General features: G+C 39.6%; 1 protein-coding gene across 2 annotated transcripts in view; it reads left to right on the top strand.

The window, feature by feature from the left end:
* inpp5b.L (inositol polyphosphate-5-phosphatase B L homeolog) overlaps window positions 1-11,223 on the top strand; it is a 56,463-nt gene extending 45,240 nt beyond the window's left edge. For both annotated transcript variants that reach the window (XM_041582142.1, XM_018246707.2), the window contains 7 exons: window positions 1,058-1,223; window positions 2,927-3,162; window positions 3,870-3,983; window positions 4,531-4,615; window positions 4,847-4,974; window positions 5,200-5,311; window positions 7,625-11,223. In XM_041582142.1, the coding sequence (XP_041438076.1) occupies window positions 1,058-1,223; window positions 2,927-3,162; window positions 3,870-3,983; window positions 4,531-4,615; window positions 4,847-4,974; window positions 5,200-5,311; window positions 7,625-7,743 (960 nt within the window). In that variant the 3' untranslated portion in view covers window positions 7,744-11,223. The remainder of the gene's footprint in view (window positions 1-1,057; window positions 1,224-2,926; window positions 3,163-3,869; window positions 3,984-4,530; window positions 4,616-4,846; window positions 4,975-5,199; window positions 5,312-7,624) is intronic.
* Window positions 11,224-13,003: the final 1,780 nt, after the last annotated feature.

Here is a 13,003-nt window from a genome sequence, read left to right as displayed (position 1 = left end):
AGAGTCTGCTTCAAGGCAAACCTTCATATACCAGGGGAAAGATGTTTATATTTTTGATCAATAAATATTTCTTCCTGATTGTAAATGCCTGCTCTTTTTTTGCTTACATGGAGGACGTTATTTCAGGTAAACTCTTAATTCTTTAAAGAGAACATTAGAACAGAGTAAAAGTAGTCGGCATATTTTATGACAGGAACACTCCTTAGGACGTGTTGCCTGGTATTAAAAATGTGGCGTGATGTTACAATTATTTTATTGCTTGCATATATTTTATTTGCATACATCTGTTTGCTATGGCAATGCAGCAGGAAACTGTGGTTTTGCTTATCAAGTGAAAATGTGGATGGGCAGGTACAGAAAGCCTTACCCTATAAGCAAGCAGCCCCCAACTGGCCGGTTGTCATCGAGAACAGTGCCAATTCTACGATTTTCAAGCATATGGTTACCTATCCAGTTGTCTATCTGATTTAATCAGATTAAATATGACGGATACAGATAAATACATTTTATGCAAGCATTTCCTTAGCCTTGTTAATAGTTACAGCACTGTTATTTAGGACAATTAAATATATTTAATGTTTTATATTTCTCTAAAGTAATAGTCTGAATTACTGATATTCTGAGAACCAAATATCACATTAAAAATCAAACTAGATTGAAATTATCATTCATTGTAAACCTCCCCTATTTATTTTACAGTCTGCCTGGTTACTAGGGTTAGTGGGGTCCTAGCAAAGAGATCACAGAACTTTTTATTTTTTAAGGAAGTAAATTGTCTGCAGTGTACTAAAATTTAAGTCTAAAGTTAGCTGCTGCTTAAGTGGGTGCCTCAGTTTACCACAGTCAGATAGCACTTCGTTGTCACAAATACTTGGTTTGATTGTGGATGCTTAATAATTTTGATTCATCTCTGCTTATGCATTTATACATTTTGCAGCAAAACATAAACATTTGGACTACTTGCAAAATATTCAATGTATCATTGGAATGCATGAAACTGGGTGGGGGGGGGGAAAGTGTGTGCTACTGATAATTTCTCTTTATATTCTTTTTATAGTTTCACTACAAAGATGTGAAGTACAGGCAACTTCAAGTACAGACATTTACTATTCATAATGATGGACAAGTTGCTTGTCAGTTTGAATTCATCAGGAAACTCGATGAGGAATCCTACAGCAAGCCCTGGCTTAGAGCTAATCCCAGTAAAGGATTTCTTACTCCAGGTAGGATTCTGCTTTCTCTACATTTAAGCCATGGACACACATATGGATCTTTGTCACGTTTTCGGCGCGGTTTTTATATAAAGCCGTCCGCTGCATAGATATCGCTAGTGGTTCAAGCTTAAGGGCTATTCCACACGGGGAGATAGCGACGCGTTTGCGGTCGCGGCGACAAAGCGCCGTGACAGTCGCCGCGACCGGCGCAGGCGACAGTTTTGTATGGGCGCCTATGTAAAAACGTCTGTGCTAACCACACGAGGCGATGCGCTTTACAACAGTCGCCTGAAAATGCCTCGCCAGGCTTTTTCAGGCGACTGTTGAAAAGCGCATCGCCTCGTGTGGTTAGCACAGGCGTTTTTACATAGGCGCCCATACAAAACTGTCGCCTGCGCCGGTCGCGGCGACTGTCGCGGCGCTTTGTCGCCGCGACCGCAAACGCGTCGCTATCTCCCCGTGTGGACTAGCCCTAAGGCAACTTAGCTAGAGTATTTACGTGGATACGCATCAGTCTGATTTTTTTAAAAAAAAATGCAGCGTGAACCGCGGTGAAGATCTGCATGTGTGTCCATGGCCTTACATACAAAGTAAGCTTTTAATATATGTCTAAAAATTATCCTCAACTCTTTATCAAGGGCAGATGCCTATGAACTCTCCTTTGGAACGGAGTGTGTTTGCTGAGCCCGTTTCTTTTTTTTTTTTACTTTGTGTTTCCCAATCGATTATGACGCAAGGGAAAAGGGAAAGGAGTAAAGCGAGATAATAGAGTTGGTGCTTCGGGAGAGAGATAAAAGAAGGGGGGATGGGCCCCTGTGGGTGTCGCCAGGTGAAGCCTGGCTGGCTTGGTCAAGTAGTACAATCATTAGTGGGAAAATGAATGTGATTTATTCCCTAGCATTAAGATCTACCTATTAGGGTGAGGATACACAATCACAGTTCAAAGGTTTCCGGAGGTGAGGGGAGAGTGGGGAATGAAAGTGGCTGAGCCCATTTTTGGATTGTCTACAGCTCGGTCTCCGTTTATTTTATAAATGTTGTTTCTGGGCTATTCCTCCTTCCTAGGCCTTTTTTGCCCAATGCTTCTTACCATATGTGTCTTCTGAGTACTGAACATGTTTTTCCTTGTTGCTATTTTGTAACTTTTCTGTTTGTGTTTATGAGCCAGTGGGCTATACAATATATTAAATAGTGACAAATAGTGAACCTTCTGTGCAAAATGTTCTGAGGGCCTCATCTTATTTGTACTAACCCTGGCAGATGCCCGAGTGCAGATCTGTCCAACTTATTACATTTAGTGGGCTGATTATTTCTCATACAGCATGTATGAGGGCTGGATTTAATTAAAATTATGAGGTCATACAATGAAATATATGGAGCCCTTAAGCAGACTCACGGCCACAACCAGCCTGCAGGCCTTCAGTTGGCCCTAGGGCATTCCAGAATTAGTTGATCACTTGAATTGATCACTTGAATTCAAGATGCACTAGTAATAATCAGTATTTTAAAGCAATAAAACATAAAATGTATAAATGAATTGAATAAAATGGTCTAAATTTAAAGGGTAGTTTCTTGGGTGAAATTGGGCAAAGCAGAGTTCCTCCAACACTAACAGAATAAGCAATTTTGGCACAGAGGTTTTAGTTGTCCTTAAAGTCTTAAACTCAGGTACAGTTCTTCCATGTGTAAATGCATTCTTTTTTTTTTTTAAGGTTCAAATATGCAGATAGAGTTAGAAGTGTTTGTCAATAACCAAACTGCTGCTACACTCAACGCAGCTGAAGAAAAAATTGAAGACATTCTTATTCTGCACCTTGACAGAGGAAAGGATTTCTTTTTGTCGGTGACAGGAAACTATCTGCACAGTTGCTTTGGCTCATCCATTCAGATGCTGTGTTACATGAATGGCTACATGAGAGACATGTCAGAAGAATCCATCAAGCGACTGGTAGGATCACAAGCTAAGACTTAGAAATACAGCTGTTTCTGAACAGCTGTATTTCTCAGCAACAGTTGGAGAGACCGTTTTTCAAAAAACTGGTTTATAACAAGCAAGGAGGCAAATAGTTTGCATCTACGTTGCAAATGGAATTGTGGTACCATTACACGGCTAAAAATAAACACTATGTGGAAGGTATATAGTAGGGATGCACCAAATCCACTATTTTAGTATTTGGCTGAATCCTGAGTGAAAGATTTGGCTGAATACCGAACCGAATGCAAACCCTAATATGTAAATTAGGGTAACAAGAGGGAAAGAGAACCGTGCACTGAGCATGTGGTTAAAAAACTTTTGACTTCCTTGTTTGTGTAACGAAAAGTCACATGACATGATTTTTTGGATTTAGATTCGGTTCAGCCAGGCAGAATTTTGGCCAAATCCTATACTGAATCCTGGATTGCTGCATCCCTAGTAAATAGCCCTTGTTAAAGAGTTTGTATTTGACAAAAACTGCAAGTTAAGAGAGAAGATAATTGCAATGCTGTGCCTGTGAAATAAGCCACACTAGGACCATGCTTAGCTAGACACAAAGAAAAACTTTGGGTTCATGTGATTGCTCCACCATTGTATAAATCAGTAGCCGATCATCTGTTGCTAAATATGTAGAGAAGTATAATCTGTGAATCTCAATGTGTGACCACAATTCTTTGCAGGCTCACATGCCCCTACAGATGAAGGAAACTTTCCTTGGTGCAGAGGAGCCTTCTAAAATCCCCAAAGAGCTCTGGATGATGGTTGACCATCTGTATCGTAATGCATCTAAACAGGTAAACTGCCTCTTCCATTCTCATTCCATTCACTGTGAGACACAGTACCATGATAGAAAGAGATCACGGTATAATCTGCAGACGGATAGCTGGTCTATAGGATGCTCCCTAAATTTAGACTAACTATTCTACCCAAAGGGGCAACAGTCTCTAATGCTAATGAAAGCCTCTTGAGCTTGTGATGGTTCTTTGTTCTCCTTTCAAGTGCCAGTCAGAGCACTCTGAGTATGGACAGAGGGGGTTGCCTAGAAAGTACAGGAACTTTAGAAAGGGGCAATTTTAAGCATTTGCATTGCTTTATAGCTCTGTGGGCAGGTGACAAAAACTCAAAATTACACCCATTCAACATAAATGTGAGTGGCATTCTTATTGTTTAAAAAGCTGCAGTGCTGCATTTTGGAGCACTCTGTCAATTCATAACGTGGCACCACCATCCATGGAACTACAACATTTTTGAAACTGCCCTTAGTATCATGGGACTGTATTTTTAGAAGCTTAACCCACCCCTTAAAACTAAAATGTATTTATATTTTATGTATGTGTGCAGGAGGATTTGTTCCAACAACCTGGGTTAATGTCGGAGTTTGAAGCCATCAGAGACTGCCTGGACTCTGGATATCCAGAATCCCTACGTATCCTAAAAAACTGTCTATTTGTTTTACCTAATATGCTCCTTGGATGGTTGTCTATTTTCAAACTGTGTAGTACAAAAAATGTGTCTTGTTTTGTTCCCATGCTCTAATATCCTAATGAGCCAAGTCTCTCAGTTTCCAACATCAGTTTTGGAACTGCATATATAAAAAAAAAATTAGAAAAGGATCACACATTTTCAATTTAATTTTATTTCTTAATGGGTTTGGAAGCTGGCAGCAACCATTCTGTTGTAGAAGCACTGTTACTCTTCCTGGAGGCCCTTCCTGAGCCCGTCATCTGTTACCAGTCTTATCAGAAATGTCTGGAGTCTATTGGAGATTATTCTAACAGCAAAGAGGTAATTTTACTGTGTTGAAATTGGTGTAAACTCAGGGTATCAATTCCTTAAGTAGGCCATAATGATGATATTAAGTTTAGGAGAATTGTTTTGTTGTTGTTTTTTTTTAAAAATTATTAAATTATTTTTTCTTTATCATGAGCAGGTGCACACATAATGTTTTAGCTTTGTGCAGTCATTTATGTCAAGTGACATTGATTATTATTTTTTTTTCGTTTTGTTAAGGTTGTGTCCATGTTACCGCTGTACCATAAAAATGTCTTTAAGTATTTGATCTCCTTTCTGCGGGAGCTGCTGAGTAACTCTGACGAGAACCATCTGGATATCAAAATTCTAGGTATATATTTTACTTTTTGCAGCAGTCACAAACGGTAAATTGGCTTGTTTTGGGTATGGGTATTTTAAGATGTTGAACTTTGGCTTACTGTACTATTGACCTGCAAGACTGCACAGTAGAAGTGTCTAATGGAGAGACATAATCACTACAGTCCACGTCCATGTGTGAATTTCAAAACTACATGGGCCATTTACTTACCGCCACCTTCCCACAGAAAATGCCAATTCTGATGTACAGGAAAGCTTTCTAAACTGTGGAACTGTCGGCCCAGCAGTGCCTAAACAGCTGATGGGGTAGTCCAACATGATGATAATATTTACCAAGAATGCTAATGTTTTGTTTTGTTTTTTTGGATATTCTTGGAACACTATGACAAGATGGCTGTGATTAAACTACAGTATTTTACGTATATCTTGTTATGAACACAGGACAGCCTAAGCAAATATTGGAGACCTCGAAAAACACTGCTCTAAGAACTGAAGTTTTCCTGCCATCATAAATGCAGTTCCATATCAGATGCCAAATACACATTATTTTATGAATAGGTTATATTATATGAAGATAGTAGGAATCACTTGGCAAATAAGACTTGATTTGTCTCAAAAATGTGCCTGCCTTAAAGTTGTAATATTATCCCTGTAGTAAACGATGTCTATCATATACTCACAAAACATTGTTGGGAATGTGCAGGGGCGGATTAATTCACAGGCTATAGCCTAGGGGACCCAGTGTGATCAGGGGGCAATCTCGCCTTTTTTCAATTATTTTTTCCCATTTACTTTTAAAATGAGTGTTGCTGGGTCTGGTCCGATTAACCTGTTGGGAGAAGAAGGCAGGTACCTGAACATGATTGGAGAACTCGGGTGCACGTGTCTGGATCTGCACGCATCCAGATACAGCAGTAGTCTTGAAGGGGACCTGTGTGGATGAAGCCTAGGGCTTCAAATATCATTAATCTGCCATGTGAATGTGTAGTAGCACAACTCTGTACAGTATCATCTGGGCATAGTCACTCGATCTCAGCATACTTGCAATGCCCGATACCTAACAATAAATCCATCCAACCCCTATAGGCTATCCTAAAACTAAATCAGGACTTGTTTTAATATACATTTAAGTTTTAGCTGGATAACGAGCCAGATCAAAGCCCTAATTACATATAATACACACATTTAGAAAAATCAAATGGCTTTTACAATAACAAGGGATGTAAAACTAAATGAGCAGCAGTAAACAGGATACATGTGCCAAACTGAGAGATGTTCAAACTGTACTCTTTCTGACACAAATGTCCCATTCTTACAGAACCAGCATCAGTTTTGTATCCCTTGTGGTTTTAATCACCCCTGCTGGAGATATGGCAGTAAATGCCTGAATTATAAGGTCGTCCCAGACTGTATATCAGCGGCTTTTGATTTGCGCATATTGGTGAAAAACCTGTCCTCTGTCCCATACAAATTTCATTTTACCTGTTCACTTAATTAATCAAAGCATGAAGCTGATGGACTTTTGGTCTTTGCATGCCATATTATTCATATCTGTTGCTGATTGTTTAGTGTGCCTTGGAGTTTTGCCCATGTTTTCTTAAAGAAAATGGCACACAGCCCTAATGTGTATAAACATTCCCTTCCCCACTGGCAGTTGGTTTCCATACTTGTCACTGATAACATTGTTCTGGAGCATGCTGTGTTGTTGTGGGTATCACTTAAGAATGCTGAATTCTGACTGCGGTGGATTATATAAAGTATTGGAAAGTGGGCTGGCAGTAGAGAAGGCTGTTTTAATGTCTGTTCTCTCCCCATGAGAGTCCAAGGTAATCAAAACCACCGCCTAGCTTTAAAGGAACAGTAACGTCAAAAAATAAAAGTGTTTTAAAGTAATGAAAATATATTGCAGTGTAGCCCTGCACTGGTAAAACTGCTGTGTTTGCTTCAGAAACACTACTATTGTTTATATAAATAAGCTGCTGTGTAGCAATGGGGGCAGACATTCAAAGGAGAAAAGGTTTAGGTTACACAGCAGATAGCAAACAAGCTCTGTCTGTCTAATGGTGTTATCTGTTATCCATTAGTTAACCTGTGCCATTTAGCCGTTTTTCAATTCCCGCCATTGCTCCACAGCAGCTTGTTTATATGAACTATAGTAGTGTTTTCTGAAGCAAACACATCAGTTTTACCAGTGCAGGGCAACAGTACATGATATTTTCATTACTTTAAACCAATTTCATTTTTTGGTGTTACTGTTCCTTTAAATTATACTGCTTTGTGAAATGTTAATTTTATCACTGTATCTTTTCAATTGTGTTACCTCTAGCCAGTATATTTGGAAACTTGCTGCTCCGACCCCCACCTGACTGGCCAAAACCCAGCAACTCGGACAAGTGGAAGTGCCAGGAGTTTGTACAACAATTCCTCCAGCTTGGGGACCCATGAACATCACCCAAAGTATAGTATTTGACAGCTCCCATTCCAGTATTTTCTGCATCAGTCAGGGTTACTACAACACCTTTGGTGAATGGACATTTGACCTCTTAAGATTGTAAATTTTATTTGTCGTTTATTCAAGACTGCATAATTTTGCTGGATTAGCTCATTTAGCAGAGAGTGTGTGCATTCTGTGTACTGAACTGATATGATGGCAGGCTTACTGCATGAGACATGCACTGATTCTTCACGATGGTTCTCTGCCAGGAAACAAACCTATCTACCTGTGTTGATTCATTCAGCAAACCAAAAATGAAACACCAACTGCACATTGCTTTTCTAAAATATATATTGCTGTGCCTGCTTCTTCTACAATGGAACTGGTTGTTAAATTGGATTTCCACACAAAAGAGAGGTAAACCAAGTGTCCCAAGAACGTAGCTGTTTAACTCGTGAAACAGCTTGTGAAAACACCTAGTTTTATAGGTTGTTCAGAGTAAATGGCACCAAGAAATCCAATGGGTTACCAAACCCTCTTCTATATTCCTCAGCTTCATGGAGTTTTGTTCATTTTTTCCATCATCATCACTGCAAGCGATTATGGGCCTCAAAATGCAGAGATCTGTGTTTTGGAGAGAGGATCACATGCATGCGCCTTAACCAGTGACATAACAAGGGAGTAGCAGACCTGCGAAGACAGGGTGCACGTTGAGAACCTGCTCCATTCCCACAATTGCCCATGGACAGGGGCGTAGGACCTGTGGGTGGTGGTGGGGTGAGGCCCAGGCACTTTTGTCAGAAAGGGTTCTTTTCCCATATGCTTTTATGATTGCTTGTAATTCCAAACCAAACATGTTCAATTTCTAAAAATTTGGTTCAGCCATTTGATTATTCCAGTATCGTCCTCAGAAAAACAACCATTTATTATTTCAATTTCATAATGGCTTAAGTAATAATTTGTTGGAAATGTTTCATCAATTTGGAAGCAGATTAAGTGCATCCCTGATTTTGTAGCTCCCATCTTACATCTTTTACCAGTGATTATGTCTAAATTGCCTTTATAGCAAGTTTAAGCACAGTTTCTGAATATGTTGCAGATTTTACAGATTAGGGATGCACCAAATTTAGCATTCAGTTCAGACATTGGTCGAATAACAGCATCCAGCTTTCATATGAACCATATCTAAAGGATGTGGCATTTGCTCAAATCTGGATATGCAAACTAGGTTTGGTATTTCAGGAGGATTTGGAATATGGCTGAACCCAAAAATTATGTACATTTATTATACTGGTTATTTAAAATAGGCAACAAATATTTTGTAAAATACAGTTAAACCTTAATTTTATTTCCTCGGATATTATGGTTTTCTGCAAATGATGCTGGTTTTTGCATTATGAAGCGATTTTACAGTTTCCCTGTACTGGCCTGGACTGTATATAGGGAATAATGTACCCATATTTTAAAATATAAGATATGACTCACTGAAACTTGTGTATAATAAAAAAAAATATAGTCCCCTATTCTAAAACATATGAATATTAGAAGTCACCAAGAGGCATAGGGGTACAACAGGGTATACAGTATTATATTACAAGTTTCAGTAACTTGTGACACAAATTATATCAAGCTACTGATTATAAAAAATAACGTCCCTTAGCACCATTTATAAAGGTATATTTTACAAGATATTAATGGTTTCTTTTTATTACATCAGCCAAGCTTAGTGATGTCACTGGATCCGCTAAAACGTGTGTATTACAAGAAAGTCAACTTGAGATTCCATGACTTGCAGCTCTATGCCTTTGTATGGTCATGGAACTCTTTGGTACATTATTCCCTATAAATAAACAAAAATTTATAGATTTGGTGCTGGTGCTCAAAGAACTCTAAACAGGAGAGAAAATAATGCTAGTCGTTTGAGTACTGTCATTTTCTTGCCTGGTAAATCTAACGTCACCATAGTAATATATAGTATAAAAACATGAGCCAGCTTAAAAAAACTGTATATGCGGCTACCCTTTATAGTCAGAATGGCAAAACCCCCAAGCTTAAATTGTAAACGAAGTCTGATATTTTTTATTTAATTTTTCAGTAGAGATGATTTACAGTTCTGCTATAATCCATCAGACAGAACCTAACTTTGAATTCGTTTATTAACGTACTGTATTGAAAGCATGCATTGGGACATCACCTGTTCAAGACAATTATGGCATTTAGAGTAGGCCACAGTCAAAAGATTGTTTGCTAACTGCCTTCCTCTTTCTGGCCTGCAACTGAAAATGCTATATGAAGGTTGGGCTGATTAACCACAATTTTAGACATATTGATTGTGGAGTGTATATTTGTATTCATGCCCTTGCTACCAAGACTAAGCCCTAAACTTTATCCCAGGACCTGCTAATGCTTAAGGCTAATGCCAGATGGGGGCTGAAATCAGCCTGCTTAAGTACACCGGCCTAAAATCAGACATTCGCCTCCTCTTGTGCCTGTAACCGGAACCATTGTGTTGGCTCGCGTTCTGGCACACTCGACTGATCTTGGCAAAGAAACACGACTGCATTCTCATACTGAAATCAGTACAGTGTGCCTACACCCGAGCAGACACAAACAGTGTTGGACTGGGAAAGCAGGGGCCCACCCAAAAACATTTCACCAGGGGCCCACTCTCCTTCTCCTTACTTATCCTCTGTTCTCCTAGTCCCTCTTTCTTTACATACTATAATCTAGTATTCCATCTATTTAGCCTCTTTGTTCTCATACAAATAGGGAAATATGGCAAATGTTTAGCAGCATGAGGGCCCATTGACAACTGGGCCCACCACGACTTTTCCAGGTATCCCATTGGGCCAGTCCGACACTGGACACAATGGTTCCGGGTGCAGGAAAAAGAGAAGGCTAATGCCTGTGTAGGTGCTGAAATACAACCTGCGTGTTTCAGCAGGCCAGTTTCAGCTCCTTTTGGGCATGCATTATCCTAAGAATATTAACCTCATCTGCTTGATACAATTACTGCTGTCTGCACTATATGTATGTATAAAAACATAACATTTTGAGCACCCTTTATTAGATGTAGGTAACTTTAGTGGTAATAGTTTCCTCCCTCTACATCACATTATACATTAAGGACCTGTATACAACTAAACTCTGTTAGGCCTGGTTTCCATTTGGTTTCAGTAAATGCTGCATCATTATTAACTGTCAACAAAATGTTGCCTATTACATTTGTATACATATGTTTGTTTTTTTAAAATTGAATGTAAAAATGTGTACAGTTTTAGATATTTAATATGTAGTATTTTAAATATATGTTTAATTCAAGTTGTTTTATTTTCCAGCTACATATTTTTAAGCTTTTTTGAGTCTGCTATGCTCTTTTCAAAGAAAAAAGGAACATTGGTTTTATACTACAGATTTATTTTAATGTCATATACAAAAAAAATTTTATGGATTCTAGAAATGTGCAGTCTATAAATAAAATCTAAAAACAATTAGAGGTGTGAGTTTTATGGAACAACCAATCTACATTACAATTGTCACGAAACGGCACCCAAAATCCAGAACCAATGCTAGGCTCCCTGGTCTCGGCTCTTGCTTCCGCCTTTAACAGCCAACTTTCACCTCGGGAGGAGCCCTCAGCTAATCGGATGCCGCCAGGTCTTAATAAGAGAGGAGCCAAGCGAGGGTTCTGGACAAGCAGAGGGGCACGATCGTTAGCAGAGTATTTTGGGCAAAAGGCCACAATGCAAGGAATGGACGAAGACGTAGTCAAACAGGCCGGGTCGGTGCAGGCAGAATTCAAGTGGAGTCAGGCAGGTAAAAAGTCAAAACCAGGAGATCAATCAGAAGAGTCAGGAAGGCACAGGTCGGATTACAGAAGTCAAAATAGTCAGTTACCAGGCAGGGGTCAGGATCACAGAAGTCAAGAATAGTTGGGCAGGCAGGGTCAAAACAGGAATCAGAACACAGGATTATTCAGAATAGCACCCAGGAACTCTCAAAAGATGAACCTAACAATGGGCAATTGAGAAATATAAAAAGTCCCTTTAAATACTGTTTGAATTTGGCACCTATAAATAAAGGAGATGCGCGCCGCGTACGCACTAAGAAACCAGCATTAAAGAGGATGGGAGGCAGCGTGGCTGGCATCCCCGCTGGCTCACTAGACCTCCAGAGTGAGTGTTCATTACAACAATCTACATTCTGTGGATAAAAGTATGAATTGTCACAGACTGTAGTTTATACAGGGGCCCCACACAAGTTATTTATATGGGGGCCCCCAGGGACACAAGCGTGCAGTACCAACATTTTTGGCCACGGCCCTTGTGTATGCTGCATTAATTATCAGCTAGCAGTTAGGTAGGTTTTGCTGGGATATTGAACTACAACCACAGCTACTATGATACAAACTCACCAATCGTTGTACTGAAAAACAGGGGTGTAACTATATAGGAAATGGGCCCTACAACTTTTGGGGGCGCCAGGAACTATAGGGGGCTCTGTGGGACTGGTGTTGCAATATATGTTCATGGTATGATCCCATATGTTAGTGGCCCAATGTTGTTGCTGTGGGACCCAATAACATCCCAATATCATATCATTCCCCTACTGAAAAGTTCATGTAGGAGATGCTCATGTAATTCAGTAGATTCTAATAGAAATAGCTGATGTTACTCTATAATAAATAACTCATATAAATGTTACACAAATTAATGTGCTAATAAGTTTTCTGTGGAATTCAACACTTCTGCCTACCACTGCTCTCTGCGCTCATTACTTGATACATGAGTTTTTGCATAAGTTAAGAAAATAGTGTAAGTTTAGGAGCCCAATGTGGCTTTCAGAGCGGCCAGACATAGGGGCCCTCTCTGTCACTGGCGCTTTGGTTTCCCTCTATCCATACTTCTCCCCTGCCATCCAGACGCAAAGGACCATTTTTACTATAGTCAAGAAAAAACTCAAAACCTCCTACAATATAATCTACAGCAAGGAAGATGGACACAGAGTCCACATTTTCAGCTCCCAATTAGATGTGGATGACCAGCTGACCCGGAAAAACCCAAGGAGATTTCCTCCCCGCAACAAGATGGCAGGATTAGCCTGGATGCTTTGTAAATCCCTGGCTGTCTTATTCCTCCCCTAGTGGCCTGATTTCACCTGAGAAGAATTTCACTGCGGTGAGTAGATTGCATCATATTCCCTAGGCACACACTGTACTTTAATCCACCAACTCCCCCCATTGACCATCTTCAGTTATTTATTGTGAACACA

This window comes from Xenopus laevis, chromosome 2L (assembly GCF_017654675.1).
Source record: "Xenopus laevis strain J_2021 chromosome 2L, Xenopus_laevis_v10.1, whole genome shotgun sequence".
NCBI lineage: Eukaryota > Metazoa > Chordata > Amphibia > Anura > Pipidae > Xenopus > Xenopus laevis.
Note: the sequence above shows the minus strand (reverse complement) of the source record. Positions and strands in the feature narration are given on the sequence as shown.